This window comes from Prenolepis imparis, unplaced genomic scaffold, assembly GCF_030444845.1.
Source record: "Prenolepis imparis isolate NDT839.2.m4 unplaced genomic scaffold, iyPreImpa1.0 SCAF_6, whole genome shotgun sequence".
Taxonomy (NCBI): domain Eukaryota; kingdom Metazoa; phylum Arthropoda; class Insecta; order Hymenoptera; family Formicidae; genus Prenolepis; species Prenolepis imparis.
Window position 1 is genome coordinate 17,688,076 of NW_028141164.1, and position 19,905 is coordinate 17,707,980.

At 32.2% G+C, this 19,905-nt stretch overlaps 1 protein-coding gene across 1 annotated transcript; it reads left to right on the forward strand.

The window, feature by feature from the left end:
* The first annotated feature begins 2,884 nt into the window (after positions 1 to 2,884).
* Positions 2,885 to 19,876, forward strand: LOC145937051 (uncharacterized). The gene is made up of 3 exons (XM_083039839.1): positions 2,885 to 3,027; positions 18,085 to 18,447; positions 18,602 to 19,876. Exons 1-3 carry the CDS (start codon positions 2,973 to 2,975, stop codon positions 18,907 to 18,909), a joined length of 726 nt encoding a protein of 241 aa, XP_082895965.1. The 5' UTR covers positions 2,885 to 2,972; the 3' UTR covers positions 18,910 to 19,876.
* Positions 19,877 to 19,905: the final 29 nt, after the last annotated feature.

Here is a 19,905-nt window from a genome sequence, read left to right on the forward strand (position 1 = left end):
ATCGTTTGACCTCTACGAGCCGTTCTTCTTAATAACTGATACAGCGGTAACAGCACCATCAGGCCTATTGTGCAACTGAATATACTTGAATAAGTGCGTGTATGTGTATGTGTATGTATGTTGTATGTGTATCTGTGTCAATAATGAACATATGCACGAGTGCATTACACCATCGTTCGAAAAGACAAAAAATTCAAAATATTTTTATAAGAACAGATTAAAAGTTCTGTTGTTTAAGTTTTAGAAGTACTAGTATATGATACAGGGAATCTTTAGAAATTCAAAAGCATTTTAACAACCTAAACAAAGATAACGGCCAAAAATTCAGTCCAATTTGGCAATCCATACTCCCAGTTCCTTAAAAAACGCCATGATTGGCTAACTAAGTTCCCCACCTCTCCCCTTTCCCCCCTATCAACACACCCCACTCCCCCCGATCGTTCATTATAAAAGGAAAGACTCGACAAGGAACAGCTCAGTATCAGGTTGTTCCTCCCTGATGAAATAAGCTGAAATGTTCACGAAACATCAAAATCAAACAAAATGTCTACGCGTTCAAACACGAGATCAATGCTAAAATTTAATTTATTTATGTATCCAGATAATTGTCGAATAGATTTCAATACATTATATTTTGCATTTAACGTATTTTTCATTACATGCATTGTTAATTGCATATAATTTATTTATTTATTTATTTTAATTGTAAGTTATTATAATTATATTACTTTCTTTATGTAATACTTTTTCTTCTCGTTTTTTATTAAGTTTTCTTATTTATCTTTTATTCGTTAGGAAGTTTTCTATAAACGAAGAGCGTTTCGCATTCGCAATCAAATGTCTGCATGAAGTTATGTAGATCAAAACGAAGAAAAATATTGTCTTTTGTCCTTGTCTTTAACATGTATAATGGACTTTTAATAATTTATTTAATAGTTACTGGTACCACACACACACAGGAGCACCTAGAAGATATCCTTAATTTAGCAGATTCCAAATCAACAAAGTTGAGTTGACAGAATATGTTCGCCATGAGACATCTAAGAAGATAAATAATTCTTTTATAACACATTTTTGCATCAAATGATAATGGAAAAAGATTCATAATATGCTAGATAGTATAAAATTAAATGAAAAACAATTTTATCAAACGCAAATTTTGTATCTATAAAAGAGTGGTTTATTAAGTCGTAAAAGCGGTAACAAAAAATACAGATACATTTTTCAGCAAAATAAAAATTGTCGAAGTCTGTGACACATGTTAAATTTGTCGTTGAGCAAACTTTTAATGCGTCGATCTGTTAATAAAATACAGAATATTTGCTTATCAAAATATCTTTAAATTTAAATTTTTGTTAATATGTATATACAGGGTAAGGCACCTAAAACAGGCCACCCTAATAACTCCCACAGTTTTGGAGATAGGAAAAAATGTTTGAAGTAAAAGTTGGTATGGTTGTATTGAGGGGGAAATCTTGTGAAGGTGAACATTTTTTTCTAGGTGGAGATGTTTAGGAGATGTAAAGGTCATTTTCTAAATGGGACCACCATACTTTTTTATATAAATTGATTCCTTACAATATTCTATCAATAAAAAAAAATTATAAGGGTAGTATAGTCAAAAAATTAATACTTTACAAGATATTTTATACCTTAGTTTAACATAATTTTACATAAACTATGAAATATTTTGTCAAATATTTATTTTTCAATAATCTTACCTCAATATTTTTATGCACAAAATTACGAGAGGAATCAGTTGGTGTAAAGAAAACACATAATTATTTTTAAAAAGAAGTATGTAATTTACAACTAGCAGTTACATATATTTTATTTATAATAGTATTTGATATAGCCAAAAATGACTCCATATGTGCATTGTGTACATGGATTTCTAATACATGTTTGACCTGAGATGATTGATAGTGTGGAATTCAAAATGTCAGTAATTACTCTTCGATAGTCAGTCGGTATAATTACCGATATTTTTAATTCCAAAATGAGGGCCTTATTATTTCGTTGGAGTTCGCTATTCGCTGAAGGATTTTGAAAAAGGGATTATTTTTTTATAATGTAATCACATGTAGTTACATATTTCTCGCTATGTATGCTGGGTATCTTTTTTATAATCTATAATTATTTGTAATTATCTGTTATTATCTGTAATCATTGAAATTAAAAAAAATTTTAATGCGGAAATAAAGTTGCAGCGTAAATGTGCAAACACAAATCTATTTATATATGTAATTTAAAAAAAGTAAACTTAGTATTTTATTAACTTAATTTTTTAAATTAAACATTCAAATCTCATTAATTCAATACAGATATAACATTTATTTGCGTTGATATATTGGAGTAAATAAGATACTTATTTGTGCTTTATACGTATCGAATAATTTTTGTTTAATGGAAAGTTTATATTTTATTACGTAAAAAATCTCTATACTTCAATTCATTTATTAATTCTAAAACCTGTTGAACTCTGTTAATGAGCGTGAATATGCAAGCGGATTTAGAAAAAAAATTTATGATTACAAGAAAATAGATCAAATGTATACGCAAGAAAATATGTAAATCTTTTTTCTGAATTCTTCTGCATCCTCTTCTATTATAGACCAGTTGTTCTTCTCAAATCTAGAATTCTTTTCTTATAATATCTTCCCACAGTACATTTGCTATGTAATTATATAATCAGACACAGAGTGAGAACACATAGATAAAAAACAAAGTGCATACAAAACTTGTTCTGCACAGGATGTGTGCGATTTTAATAAAAAGTTAAAGATCTCAGGCAGAAGTGATTCACTTTTAATGATTTCAGAATAGAGAGGGAGTTTATATAAGCTTATATATAAGGTTGATTGTATTGACTTGATCAGTCTTGATTCGTACTTGTCATTACATCTGCTAAAAATCTTTCTCCTTACGATTTTAAAAAGTGTCACTTTGTATAAGAAACTTTGGTTTTGAAAATGTTTGCTGCAATCTTTGCATTTGCACTTGTAACTGCATATGCAGCCGAAATTCGTAAGTAAACAAGAATATTTAACATATACAGATGTGATCAAAATTTAAAAAAATGTAGAACAATAATATTTGAAATAGAAAATTAAAATACATAAAAATTAAATCAATGTAGGATTGACAATGGCAATCTTATTTGCTCCAATAAATTAAAACATCGAAATCAATAGGTGATTTGGCTATGAGAGCGTGAGCGTGGATGTTATGGCGCAAAAAAAAATTCTTTATTATATTAAAAATACATAAAATAAATAATTAGCGGACGTTTCGGCTCCTTTTTTTGGGCCTTCTTCAGCGCAAGATCGAATAAACAATTAATGATTGCGGATCTTATAAATCATTTAAACCAAAAAAAAAACCGGATAAACAATTAAAATGAATCACGGGTAAAACAGTGTGAGATCGTAAATACGCAATCGTACCATGAAGATGGATATGATTCTTATCCTCTTCATAATTTAAGTATGATTTCCTTCAACGGATGTTCAATACATAACGAAAGCAATTAATTTGCTATGTGGTCGCATAGAAATATGTGCATCGTTAACGACGAGGAGGCAACACTATTATACATTAATATAATATGACAAGAACACAGAGAAGAAGAGAAATTCAGTCATGTGATAATCGTGACAGCGACAAGACGAATTTCTCTCCTTCTCTGTGTTCTTGTCATATTATATCAATGTATAATAGTGTTGCCTCCTCGTCGTTAACGATGCACATATTTCTATGCGACCACATAGCAAATTAATTGCTTTCGTTATGTATTGAACATCCGTTGAAGGAAATCATACTTAAATTATGAAGAGGATAAGAATCATATCCATCTTCATGGTACGATTGCGTATTTACGATCTCACACTGTTTTACCCGTGATTCATTTTAATTGTTTATCCGGTTTTTTTTGGTTTAAATGATTTATAAGATCCGCAATCATTAATTGTTTATTCGATCTTGCGCTGAAGAAGGCCCAAAATAAGGAGCCGAAACGTCCGCTAATTATTTATTTTATGTATTTTTAATATAATAAAGAATTTTTTTTTGCGCCATAACATCCACGCTCACGCTCTCATAGCCAAATCACCTATTGATTTCGATGTTTTAAAATACATAAGCTGTTTTGCTTATATTGAAGTGTTAATTAAAAAATATTATTTAAAATATTTAATTAATTTTATATGAATAAACATTTTCAATATGTATTTCTTATTAGAAATTTCAAGTAAACAATTAAAATAATTATTATAATTATTATTTGGTTATAAAATATTGGAGTACTATATATATTTTCGAACGAATTTATATTTATTCAATTTTTCTTTCATCTTCGTCTTTAAGATTTGTTCTCATTTATGTTTTTTATTAACTTACAATAATTATTTTTAAAAATTAATATTAAATAAACAAGAAAATATAAGTATATTTGGCTTTGCATAATTAAAAAAATTTTTTTAGTAAATAAGAAAATCTAAATATTATTTCAAATAAAAAAAATTATTTGTAAAAATAAATTTTCCGCTACAACTAGATAATTGTGCACGGGGCACAAATTTTTGCTTGGTACACTGCCAAAATTTCTTTAGGAATTGTATCTCAATTCGAGCTTACTTAATTCCTGTGTTTTCTTTTGACCTTCCTATAGAGATGTAGGCGAGAAAAATATCGCTCCCAAAAGTCGCTGAAATTCCCGATATAGTAAATAAATACTTTGATCATAATTGAAAAGTTTATCAGTTAAAAATTAATAATTAAATTAATCAATTAAATATTATAATTAAAATACTTTTGAGTCGCTAGTCGAAGAAAAAATATAAGGTAAGAAAATTAGTCGACCAAACTAGCCAAAAATGTATTTATTTAAAAATCACGACGTTTCGACCATGTGGTTGTGGTCCTTTTCAAGTGACAATAAATTTCGTGTAGAATATAAAGCTCACAAATCAATAATCATAAATACTGAAAGTATTGACGAATATGTTGAAACAATATGACAGATTTTCTCTTTCAATTTTGACAAATTAAGTCTTTTAATAATGGACATTTATGATTATTGATTTGTGAGCTTTATATTCTACACGAAATTTATTGTCACTTGAAAAGGACCACAACCACATGGTCGAAACGTCGTGATTTTTAAATAAATACATTTTTTGCTAGTTTGGTCGACTAATTTTCTTACCTTACAATTAAATATTATTATATATACATATATATTAACATATTCTAATATAATATAATATAATATATTTATTATATTGTTATGCCCTTGTGAGGCACAGGATAGTTAAGGGATCGTTACCGAATTAGAACTAGGAAGCTCGGGAACGTCAGGGGGAATTTCACTCCCGTTTGTGGTTTCACAATATATTTAATATAAATAGTCAGTTGTACAAAGTATATGAGCGTCTTGGGATGACGCAAATTACAATATGCTTACACAGTTGTTGCGTAGATCACTTGTTCACAATCGTGTCGTGGTTTATTATTAACGTACTTGCGCTTTACTACAGCTGGACTGGGACCTCGAGAGTTGTCTTAAGGTCCTTTTTATATCTAATAATTGGGTTACCAGTCGCAAGCGAAGGAGGTTAATGGAACGCTTGCGATTTTGGTAATTTCTTAATTAGCGCAGTGCTTACTCAGCGTTAGTCTCGTTTTTCTGATTTCGTATGCTTGTCGAAATTCTTATTGCCTCAGCGCTTTTGCAAGCATGCGTCTTACTTATTTTTGTGTAATATATACAAAATAATAATAATTATATTAAGTGATTTTAATAATTATAGTTATAGCTTTTAGGGCTATAACAATATAATATATGTATTTTATTAATATAATATAATATATATTATATTTTATATATATATTATTATTATGTGTTATTAAATAAGGTTTCAGCGGGAATTATAACAATTATTTCATTTGTTTATTAAGCAATTATAGCAACTTTAATTTATTTTATTATATAAATTGCAATATTGAATTATATAATAATATTGAATTATAACACAATGGCAATCAATGACAATGCATATGCATTGCGCAGATAGCGATGTTAATGTTTTGAAAAAATTTCTTTAATTATAATCTTGGCGCGCTTAAGGAAGACGGTAGGCAGGTAATGTTCCGGCTTTAAAAAAAGTGCTCATAAATTTATTACTCGCGTGTTTTATACATATTTTGATACTTTCATCTAAAAAAGGTCTTATAAAGAATTATTGAAATAACAATTATATATATTTCGTAAAAACTTTATAATAAACTTGATTTGCTGCATTAGCATTCGTGTATTTTAAAAACATATAGTTTTATATTCTAATATGCAAATTTTATACACATAGATAAAACAATAGAACTGTTGAAATAAATTTTATTATCAATTTAAATTATGTTTTACATGTATACTTAGAGAGTGTCTTAAATCTTTCAAATGATTTGATATTAATATCCCGCGTTTAATATAATTTGTAATAAACTAATGTTTGTAAGTATTCTTTCTTTTGCAGAAGACAAAATCGAATCTCTCAAGTTTCATCGTTTTTTATTTTCCGCGATGTTAATTGATTCTCACATTGTGTCTACTTTGTACTTGTAAACTGCTGTCATCGCAGAATAGTATGTGTTTTGACAGTTCAAAAAATTAAAAAATTATGAATGAATAATTTTATTCGTTATCTGATTCTGATATGATTCTGATATGATTCTGATTGAATCAATGGCACAATAATACGCAGCGTTTTATTCGTTTTGTGTACACATATTCTACTGTGGCGTACTTTACATTTCTCATCAAGAATAATATTTGCAAATAGGATCAGATTTCAAAGTTTTAAATTTTTCACATATAATATTCAAGTTGTATATGAGTACAAAGAAAAAATCTCATTTTAATTTATGTATAATGATTTATAAATCCATACATATATATAAACAAGTTGCAGATATTAGTTGAGCAATAGAAATCGATAAACTGCTGTGAACTGTGAGAGTTAATGGAGTGATTGGCATGCAATATATGGCACATATAATTAGCATAAATTCTACTAGTTAATGTTTATAAGTTTGTATCGCTTAAGGGGATCACTCAGCGAACGGCAAACTCTGACAAAATAGTAGCGCTCTCATTTTGGACTCAAAAATATCGGTAATTACCGACTAATTATCGAAGAGTGATTACTGATATTTTGAATTTCACATCATCAATCATCCCAGGTCAAACATGTATTAGAAATTCATGTATACATTGCACACATGAAATCACTTTTTAATACGTCCATACTATTATAGGTTTGAACATAAATATGTACTGCTGTTTTTTGCTTTACTATACCTACAACGCACACACATGCATAAATCGTAATACAAACTACACTTTTATATTAAACTTCTAATCTAGATTTAGAGGATAACAGTGTTTTTTTCGTGTACTTTAACTTCAGAAAACTTGTTCACTGTAAAAGTTACAATGTAAACTTTTTATATGAAGCACATATTATGATGCGTTGATATCTCGTCTGCAATTCAAGACGCCATATTGAGATAAAAAGAGATAAAGAAAACTGTATAATTTCGTAATTTTTTCTTGTTTTTCATGTAAAATTGGAGTTTCCTGAGATCATTGATGTATGTATTGCAATCATGGAGAAGCATTTTTAATTTTGTCAAATTAATGTGATGAAAGACTAGAAATATGAAAATAATAATTTTGTTAGTAATATAAACAGTTGAGAAATCCCCTTAAACTGTGAATTGAGACTATGTTATACAGGGTGAGTCACATAACAATTTGACAAACTTGAATAACTCGAAAATAAATAATTTTAGAAAAAAATGTTTCAAACAAAAGTTGTATGGCTTTAAAGAGGACATAAGATAGTGGTAAAAATTTGACCTTGCATAGTCGTTTGAAGGTCACGTAAAGGTTACCTTCAATTTCTTAAATGGAACCCCCTATTATTCATTGCATATTCTTGTAGCTTACCTCGAGAGCTTTCCAAAACCCTATAATAAAATGTTCTTCCGTTAAGTATTTTTCGAATTATGAGGCTTGAAAGATACAGTATTTTGACATAAAATACAAAATATTTTATGAAACATTCAGTTTTCGGTAATCTTACTTTAATACTTTTATGCACAGAATAATGAGACCAATCAATTGGTGTAAAGAAAACACCAGAGCCCTATAATTTTTTTGTATAAAACATTTCACAAAAATGCGTAGTTTTCTCAAAAAACTGCTGATACGGTCTCTCTGATACATCCTGTATATATACATATGCATATATATATATATATATATATATATATACCTATATACACTCGTCAAAAAAATTATCGCAACACGTAATTAATATCAAAATTTAGCATAAATTCAAATAAGCGTATCTCCGCGAAAAATTGTCGTATTTCAAAAAATTTTTTTTTGTTTTAAAGGGTAAAGTCTCTACTTTAAGGAACTTTCGTTCGATTTTGATTTTATTCTCTCCCCCTTTCTCCATCCCTTTAAAAGGAGGGACGTGTTTTTTTTTTCAAAAAATTGCATAGTTTGACGAACTCTACGGAGTGTACTAAATTTTTTTCGCAAATATCATCATAACTATCGTAAAATATGGACTTTTCTCTACAAATTAAAAAAAAAATTGAATACCGTACGATTTTTGTTCGCGAAGTTACAACATATCAAAGTTACCTATGCATTTTTGCCTATATATTTAATTACCGCCAATATTAGCATTACTCGATGGGCACTACGGGAAGGTTGCTGGTCGGATTTTGCCCATCGTGTGTGTGTGTGTGTGTGTGTGTGTGTGTGTGTGTGTGTGTGTGGGGGGGGGGGGGGGGGGTGGGTGGTTGGGTGGGTGTTGGGGCAGGGGTATATGTGTTCGTATTTAAAATTGTATATTTCTGCCTCGTCTTCGGATGATCTCTTGCAGGCGCTCACGCATATTAATGCAGGCTCTAATTGTGGCTTGCAGAATTTCGAACCATATTCGATGTAGGGCTGCTTCCAATTGCTGGAAATTGGTTGGTAGTCTTTCAAAATCATACAGCCATCTTCCCATAAAAGGTCATCCAAAGACGAGGCAAAAATACACAATTTTAAATACGAACATTATCCCTGCCCCAACACACACACACACACACACACACACACACACGATGGGCAAAATCCGACCAGCAACTTCCCCGTAGTGCCCATCGGATAATGCTAATGTTGGCGGTAATTGAATACATAGTCAAAAATGCATAGGTAACTTTGATATGCTGTAACTTCGCGAAAAAAAATCGTACGGTATTCATTTTTTTTTAAATTTGTAGAGAAAAATCCATATTTTACGATAGTTATGATGATATTTGCGAAAAAAATTTAGTACACTCCGTAGAATTCGTCAAACTATGCAGTTTTTGGAAAAAGAAACACGTCCCTCCTTTTAAAGGGATGGTGAAAGGGGAAGAGAATAAAATCAAAATCGAATGAAAGTTCCTTAAAGTAGAGACTTTACTCTTTAAAACAAAAAAAAATTTTTGAAATACGACATTTTTTCGCGGAGATACGCTTATTTGAATTTATGCTAAATTTTGATATTAATTACGTGTTGCGATAATTTTTTTGACGAGTATATACAGGGTGTCCGGTAACAGTCACGCCAACCGTCATGTGTAGATTCCTGGGATCATTTGGAGACGATTTTTCCTCAGCGAAAATGTCGAGGGAGGTCATTATTTTTTGCATGTTTTCAATTTTTGCCATCATGTATCTTTGTAACTAAGCCTTAAATTAAAATTCTATTAAAGTAAACTCTACCTAAAATTAACTGAAGAATGTGAATTTATTATTATTTTATTTCCACAAGGCTTAGTTTGCGAAAAACCCTTTATTTTCAATCGCTTATAACTCGAAAATTATTGGTGTCTCGACATTTTTGCTGAGGAAAAATCGTTTCCAAATGATCCCAGGAATCTGCACACGACGGTTGGCATGACTATTACCGGACACCCTGTATATACACGGTGGACCATTTTAATCAATACACGCAAATATCTCGTAAAATAAGCAAGATAGAAAAAAATGTTTTATACAAAAGTTGTAGAGTTCAGAGGGGGACACCTGATGGTGACCTTGACCCTGACCTAGAAGTCAAATTTAGAGGTCATTTTAAGGTCAACTTGATTTTCTTAAATGAAAACCCCCATTTTTGACCCCGGATTCGGAAAGAGCGGGAAATTTTGCGTTCAGAATGGTACTTAAGTTTTAAATTAAGATGACCTTTAGGGGTCATTGAGGGGTAAAATCGTATAGGACAGAAGAATCTATCAATAACTAACTTTAATCATGTTCTAGGAGGAAAACACCCCAAACAAAAGTTGTAGGGATAAAAAAAGGGACTTGATGGTGACCTAGAGCTTAACCTTGAGGTCAAGTTTAGAAGTCATTTGAAGGTCAACTCGATTTTTTAAAATGGAAACCCCCATTTTTGACCCCGGATTCGGAAAGAGCGGGAAATTTTACGTTCAGAATAGTACTTAAGTCTTGAATTAAGATGACCTTTAGGGTCATACTAGCTGATACTTTAAAATCAGAATAACCAGCATATCCTTGTTTTCTTCTGTCTTCTGTCCTATACGATTTGACCCCTAAATGAACCCTAAAGGTCATCTTAATTCAGCGCAAATCCAATCGTACAACCTCTACATGGTGAACTTTTGGTGAAGCTGATATCGGTAGTAATTTTGGAAATGATATGCAATTTTAAATTTTCTAAATTTTATGTTGAGACAAATTAAAAAATTATGTTAGAAAGTGGAGAAAAGATTTTTCTGCCATAGATTTTACTTTTTTACATTTTTTATCAAAGCAAATCAAGTTTTTTAAATATATTGTACGCATCGATCATTTTGAACATACGGATCACTATAAAAAAATTATCACAACAAGTCTATGATTTTTCGTCTTTGGGGTACCAAGAGACACAAAAATTTAAGTCCATAAAATTTTTTGGTTACCTTGCGTAATTTTTTTCAAAATTTAAACAAAAAAGAGGAAACTCGTAAATTTTTTCGTTATTTTCACCTATTTGTAAAAAAATTCACGAATTAAAAAGAAATTCGGCCACTATATCATACTATAAAGCAAAGATTTAGCTTTAAGAATCCAGTTTTAAAATTGCTGAATGATGATTTTTAACGGAGTTATGAATGATCAAAGTGAAAATGACTACTTTCTCTTCAATTCTCGATAACTTGATAAGGAAAAATCGAAATTAAAATTTTAAAAAACAATTTTGCAGGGAAAACTTCAAGCTTTAACGTGAAAAAGTCAAAAAATGTTTTCAAATTATTTTATGCATACGACACGTCTACAAAGTGAGAAGAAAATTTTCCATTTCGTTAAGTTCGTTGTATTCTGTATATAAAAAAATACCAGAATTTAAGAAAATGAAAAACAGCTGTGACCTTTTGGAAGTAAAGATTTGAAGCTTTGAAACCCTTTTTTAGAATTTAAATTGTCATGTTTTGAAACAAAGTTATAGCTATTTAAAATTTGCCTATTTTTTAGACAATTTTCTTTGATTCCTTAATTATTTTGCGGAGTGTATATTATAGGTAATATTATTAATAATAGATAAAAATATATTAATATTTTAAATAATCGATTTATATTGACTACAATTATTAAAGATTTGTTTTATTTATAAGATATATAAATAAAAAGAAATGTATAAATTTTAAAGAATGTTTCGTCTCCCCATAAATACTATATCTGTACTATTATTGTAACTATAGTTAATCAATTGTGTTGTTGAATATATTTAATAATCTTATTATAATCTTATTATTATCATATATGTATATATATATTGTTACGTCCTCGGGACGGCTTTTGCGGTTCTCGCAAAAATGTCACACTCACTCACGCACTCACTCGCGCGCGAAATGAATCCACTCTCGTAAGGAAGCAATGACCTTTAATATAACGACCCAATACGCGAAAGCGACGAGATACAATATTATTTGCATGTACAATGTAAGAAAGCTTGTTTGATCCACATGCGTCCGCTCGATGCGTCAGCCAGACCAAATCTGTCATGGAGCCGAAAAACAATGACAGGGCAGTTGTCAATAAACAACCCCCTTTACGATGAAGCTCCACGATGACACTCAAGGGATGATATTCAGGGGAAGAAAGACCAGGGACGTAAAGGGCAGTCTACAATGGCAGTAAGCAGTATAGAGTAAGCAGTAAGCAGTAAGCAGTATGAAATGGGAATTGCCCATTTCGTTACTCCCGGTCTTTACATCCACTAAAAACAGTATACAATGGCAATAACAAGACTGTAGGAATAGAGAGTATACTGTTTTTAGTGGATGTAAAGACTGGGAGTAACGAAATGGGCAATTCCCATTTCATACTGCTTACTGCTTACTGCTTACTCTATACTGCTTACTGCCATTGTAGACTAGGCTTAACACTGCCCCCCTCCGTCAAGATTGTCGCCCCGACAATCGATAACAAGGGGGATCCATTGTTAATCCAAAATTCTGTGCTCCGATGTCGACTTCATGACTCCAGCGAATATCCCTGTTCTACCCTGGGCTCTTGCCACAGGTTACCGAACAATCCGCGATTCTGGATCCCGTCGCACATCCGCACAAGTTATCTCCGTGCTCCGACGTCCAACTTAGGATTCCGACGAATTCTCGTTCTACTGTAGGCTCCCGCCGCAGGTCGTTGAACTATCCGCCAATCTAAATCCACAGTACATCTGCACCAATTGTTGATTCCAGGGCGCCGACGAGTCTTCTTGCCCTACCCTGGGCTGCTGCCGCAGGTTACCGAGCGACTCCGTCAATTTGGTCCCAATCGACTTTCAGAGTTCCTTGAAGACAAGTCCCGGTCTCCCTACGTCCTCCGGTTCAGACAAGGGGGGGGGGTATCTTCCGTGGACCCATCGTCCCTCATGGACTCCCCAAGTCCCTGTCTCGGCATTTGCCCGAAGTCCCGCGGGAAAACCACGGATCAAAAACCGCGGGCGAGACAGTCTTCTTAGAGTAGAACAAAGACAAATGAAGATTTTCTTCCTGGAAGACTAAGCTGGAAGATCAACTTTTCCGCCATTCAGGAAACTCTTTCCAAATTGAAGACTCGATTGAAAAAGCCGTTTTCTCTTTGTCCTCGGGACGGATCTTAATTTGCCAATATCCACTTTTAAGATCAAGTGTGGAAAACCAAGAATTACCTGCTAGCTCGTTTAATTTTCGATAATCAACACAGAATCTTATAGAACCGTCCTTCTTTTTAACCATGACAGCAGGGGAAACCCATGGACTCTGTGATTCCTCAATTACTCTACGTGAACTCATATCTTCCAAAATTTTATCGACTTCTTCCCTCATTTGAATCGGAATCCTACGAGGAACCTGTTTTATGGGAGGAGAATCTCGCACATTTACAATATGTTCTACAACATTACAATTCCCTGCAATAATGTTTTCAGAAAATAAATCATAAAATTCATCAAGAAAATCGACAAAACTTTCTTTTTCTACTTCAGTTAAATGTTGAGAATTCGTTTCATAGAGTTCTTTCAAGAGGATCGGAACTTTTTTAAAAGAATCTTCAATTCTAGCTATTTCTTTTTCAAATATCGGAATTCCAAAAGCCGATTCAAAGACTTTATCCAAATTAACCATTTTTAGAAAATCTATTCCCAAAAGACATTCATCATTTATGTCTGCAATAAACATTGGAATTTCTAGAGAATATTTTCCTAATTCAACTTTAATTTCTGCCCAAAACTTTACACGAATTTTTCTCCGGTGGGATATCTCAAATTAACGAACTTCTTATAAATCTTTCTTTTCTCTTTATCAACAAATTTGCTATTTATTATGGAAACATCGGAGCCCGTGTCGACCTTGAAAGAACATACTTTATTATCTACTTTTCCCCTGTAAATGAAATAATTATTATTCTTAATCCTATTAACATTTAATACAATTTCCGAGGAATTTTTCACGGAAGCCAAACTCTCCCCGGAAAGCTCGGCTAAATCGAGTTTCCCTTCTCAATAGGACATTCGTACCAGAAATGTCCGATTTTCCCACACGTCCAACATTCCCTTCGGCCGGCGCTAAATTTGCTGCCTGGCCAATTTCCTTTTCCATTGTTTTCCTTCTTATCTTTTTCATCCCGTTCGCCTTCTAATTTATTACCCTGCGCGCTCTTTTTTTCAACACCCGAAAAATTTTTATTAAAATTTAAATTTCCTCTCTTTTTCTCATAACCCTCCCCTTGAATTATTTTTATTGCTTTTGCCCTTTCAATTGCCAAACTCAAAGAGGTTATATTTTCCAATTGTAAAGTTCGTTTGACAAAACTATCATATATCGCCGAAATGAATTGCGCGCAGGCGATCTTATCTCGGATTTCGTGTGGGCACTCGGGATACGCAAGGCGAACCAATCTATCGAGTTCTGAACCTAATGTTGCCAAATCTTCCCCAAACTTTTGTTTCCGATTTGTAAATTGTACGTAATAATTTTGTGATAAGTGTCCTTCTCCAAAACGTAATTCAAGCTTTGATTTTAATTCATTAAATTCTAAATTGGACACGTCTTCTACCGTCTCTAATACCGAACGCGCTTTTCCTCTCAAACTCGAAGCAAGTGCAACAGTCTTTGTCGCATCATCCCAACTATTTGCTCGTGCAATTAAATTAAACTGCGAGAAAAATTCACGAAGTGATACTGTCCCGTCATAAGTATCAGGTTTTAATTTGAATCCTAATATCGCGCGAAAATCATTCTCTCTCTCATTTGAAAAGTGCGCACCCGAATTTTCACACGTTCTATTAATAGAAGGACTTAGCTGTAGATTTTGTGGTCGGGAATGAATCTCTTTTAAGGCTTGAAGTTCCTCGTCGTGACGACGCAGCATCGCCGCAATTTCGTCCTCTCGACGTGTTTGCTCCTGTCGCATCTCTCGCATTTCAAGAAGGAGAGCCCGAAGAGCTGTAGATTCTGTCGCTGCTGGTTCTCCTGCGTCTTCCGGTAACGAGCCCGTTTGCTCTCTCGATTCCTCGCTGTCAGTCGCTCGAGACAGAGCTTGTGAACGGGTAATCCTCGGGGAATGTAACATTTTCGATGTTCTGTTCCGCTGTGGTGAGATGTTCCTTCTATCCCGGACGAGCCCCCAAAATGTTACGTCCTCGGGACGGCTTTTGCGGTTCTCGCAAAAATGTCACACTCACTCACGCACTCACTCGCGCGCGAAATGAATCCACTCTCGTAAGGAAGCAATGACCTTTAATATAACGACCCAATAAGCGAAAGCGACGAGATACAATATTATTTGCATGTACAATGTAAGAAAGCTTGTTTGATCCACATGCGTCCGCTCGATGCGTCAGCCAGACCAAATCTGTCATGGAGCCGAAAAACAATTACAGGGCGGTTGTCAATAAACAACCCCCTTTACGATGAAGCTCCACGATGACACTCAAGGGATGATATTCAGGGGAAGAAAGACCAGGGACGTAACAATATATATATATAGTATCCTCAATAAGAATGCATGTACATTGCCGATGTATATTTACGTTCAAATCTATATGGACGTAGCATAAAGTGACTCCATGTATGCAATGTATACATGAATTTCTAATACATGTTTGACCTGAGATAATTGATAATGTGGAATTCAAAATGTCAGTAATTACCATTCGATAATCAGTCGGTAATTACCAATATTTTTAATTCCAAAATAGTGGCGCTGCTATTTTGTCGGAGTTCGCAGTTCGCTCGGGGATCCCCTTAAAAATCATCAAATTTTGGAAGTTTTAAAGCGCTCCCTTAATTGTTTTGCGTAGTGTATATACAGGGTGTTGATAAAGTATGGAAACCCTGCAAAATTTCGAAAAATATAAGTTTTACAGAAAAATGTTTCCTATAAAAATTGTAGGGTATAAGAAAATCTATTTACTGATTTTACAAGTCTGACGTTGGATGGCATTACCAAGGTCAGGGCAAGATCATCTTGAATTTTTTAAATGGAAACCCCCATTTTTTATTACATACTCTTGTAGTTTATCTCGAGAGCTTTCCAAAACACTATATATGAGTTATTTTTGGTTAAGAATTTCCTGAGATATTTTAAAATTTGTCATGATACTTTTTAATTATAAAATATAAAATATCTTAAAATAAAAGAAGATCCTCCAATCTTGACTGAGTTTCGTATTTGGATATTTTGGATATTTAAACCGTGAAACCGTGAAAACAATTGATTTAGAATAACCGTGAAAACAACTGATTTAGAGTAACTTTCTAATTATTAAAGTATTTGTTCGTTTTATTTTGAACTCAAAGTTTACGTCATGCTCGCTAGATTTTCAGTACTGGCAGTGAATACGAAACTCAGCCAAGATTGGAGAAGGATCTTCTTTTTACTTTACGAGATATTTTATATTTTATAATTAAAAAGTATCATGTGTGTGTGATAAATTTTAAAATATCTCAGGAAATTCTTAACCAAAAATAACTCATATATAGTGTTTTGGAAAGCTCTTGAGATAAGCTAAGAGTATGTAATAAAAAATGGGGGGGGGTTCTATTTAAAAAATTTAAGATGACCTTGTCCTGACCTTGGCAACGCCATCCTAGGTCAGACTTGTAAGATCAATAAATAAATTTTCCTAAGCCCTACAATTTTTAAAGGAAACATTTTTCTGTAAAACTTATATTTTTCGAAATTTTGCAGGGTTTCCATACTTTTTCGACACCCTGTATATATATGTGTGTGTGTATATATATATATATATGTGTGTGCGTGCGTGCGTGCGTGCGTGCACATATATACATACATTAGTATAGATATAAAAATAATGTACAGAATGTTTCTAAAACTATGTCAGAGATTTTAAGGGTTTATTGTAGAGGTCAAAATAAGAAAAGAAGTTCCTATAAACATCGGTCCAAAAATGCTTTCCCTCCGAGTTATAGCCCTCGGGTTTGGAGAAATTTGGGGAAAAGAATCGAAAAATGTATTATAGCTCTCGGAGACTTTCACAGATTGTTAAAATTTTGCACAGTGTAATAATTAATAGTGACATTCATTTTTATGTGGTTTTGACAATTTGATCCGATTTTGAAAAGGAAATAAAAGGGGGTGCTAATTTTTATTTTTAGATCCTTGTTTATTGGAACTTTTTTCTTATTTTAACCCTTAGAATACGCCCTTAAAATTTTTGACATAGTTTTAGAAACACCCACATATGTGTGTGTGTGTGTGTGTGTGTGTGTGTATTTAATGGCAAATTTTAACCTGTTATTCCATTAAAAATATATAATGTAATATTCGATGTTTTTCTCTCATATACATTCTCTCTTTTTCTCTTTTTCTTTTTTTCTTTTTTTTCTCTTTCTAATAGTAAATTTTTTTTCAAATATTAGAAAAATTTAACATATAAATTAATGATAAATTGCATGCGTATCATTATGTCAGAGCATGCATTATTATATTATAATAACATTCTAACAATTACATATTATTTTAAAATATTATTTGTAGTATTAAAGTTATCTGCTAACAGTTTTTTATTCAATATTATAAGTTAAGGCTCCTGGATGTTTGCCGCAACCATGTTGGATTGTGACGTCAGAGGCGAGAAAATACACGCTGAAAATTCTTGCGTGCCATTTTTAAATAAAAAGATATTTTGATGAAACAACACTACAAATCTCTTTGGCACACTTATAAAATTGTCCGAAAACTATGTTTTTCCCTTGACAGTTAATAAGCAACCGTAAAATGAGTGTGATATCGGACTTTGTCATGTGGAATGACTGCACATGCGCAAAGACCAGACGGCTTGGACTTCATATTACAGTCATTTTTACAGTTGTTGATTGATTATAAAAGGAAAAGTTTTCGGACAATTTTACAAATGTGCCAAAGAATTTTGTAGTGTTGTTTTATTGAAATATCTTTTTATTTAAAAATGGCACGCAAGAATTTTTAGCATATGCTTTCTCACCTCTGACGTTTTAAACTCTTTACAGCCTCCTACGTCAACGTGTGTGGCCGCAAGAATCCAAATCTCAATCAATGCATGATAGACAATATAGACAATTTGAAAGATAGAATTTGTAATGGACTTGAGGATTTGGGCATTCCACAGCTTGAGCCCCTCAATATTGAAAGATTAGTCATTTCGGACACTTCCAACAGCAAAATATACATAAATGATGTACAGATAACGGGACTTTGTGATTTTACCATCAAATCTTTCGAAGCAGATCTCGACAAGCTTCATTTTGCTATTAATATTTCAATGAACCGAATTTATGTGAATGGCACATATGATATCAACATACATTTACTCGTGCCCCTTGTTCATAAGGCACCTATTCATATTACTTCAGGTATCTAAAATATCGGTTTTGTATTAAATAAGATAGAAGCTCAGAGGCACTTGTTTGCGTGCGAGTGTGTGCGTGTGTAAAATATTTAATGTGTATAAAAAATTAAAAATTCAACAATATTTTAATGATAATCAAATTGTATGTCTCTTTACAGATTCCATAAGCGTTAGGCAATTTATACACGCGGAAATGGCAAATAAAGGGAGCAAAAAACATATATATGTATCGAAAGTAAAAGCAAACATCCATTTCAACGGATATGAAGCTAAATACGGTTTCAATGAAAATGATCTTGGCCAATTAGGCCAAGTTCTTGACGGTTTCATAGGCAGCAATCAAGAAGAATTTATTCAAAAATTGGAACCGTCGTTAGAGGAGGAGATCGCCAAATGGAGTATTAATATTTTTAACAATTTATTTAAAATGTTCTCTTACGATGAGCTTTTCCCGGATCGAGAATAAATCATTTAGTGCTGTAACTTGCAAAATTGCTGTGTGCACTGCGTCCAATTAAAGAGTAATCGAAACAAAATCTATTATAATATTTTGAAAAAAATCAGCAAATTTTATTTTCGCTAGATTAATGAAAAAGCATATATGGTCATATAAACATTAGTTAATAAATAATAGCGCAACAATGACTCTAAGAAATAATTAGCGAATCGAAAATTGTTCGTCTCTATATAATATTTCTTTGCATATAAAAATTTTGCACCAATATTTAATACAATAAATTTAATTCAATAAATTATTGAAAAGTAAAATGTGCAAGAAAATTGCAACGTTATATTTTATTATATGTACATACACATGCATTTGTATAGGTTATTCTTTACACAAAATAAATGCATTATTATAATAATATACTAAATAATTTATAATATTATAATATTTAAATTCAATATTAAATATTGTGTATTAAGCGACGCGGTAGCGACGTGCCGCCAAGTATATAAAATGAGACTAACGTCAGAGGTATCGCGCTGCTACCAAGTAGTTTATCCAGAATTTTTCTGTTAAATATTTTTCTGTCAAGATATTTCTAGAACTAAAACCTTAATCGAAAATCTGGATATTGTTTCAAAAGGAATACTTCTAGTTGACGGCAGCCCTTTTGCGTACTGAAAACGGTCACAACGGTGTCTTGTTATTCCATTTAACGTTTGCCGACTTTACTTTTAGGTAAAAACTTTGGAAAAAATTATTTGCCGCGGCTGAAATTTTGTATATTACATTATTTTGGTATCTATTTTCAGTGCGCAAAAGGGCTGCCATAAACTCGAAGGCCCGTATTTATAGTCATGATTCTGCTGAGAAATTCAACTAAAACCAGTCTTGAGACATGATATATAGATGAATCTTGAAAATCAATTTGATATTCGTTTGTAATTTCGACTCAGTAAAGATACTCAGAAAACATTTGTCTTGAGATGCAGCTTGAGTTATATTTATCGCATT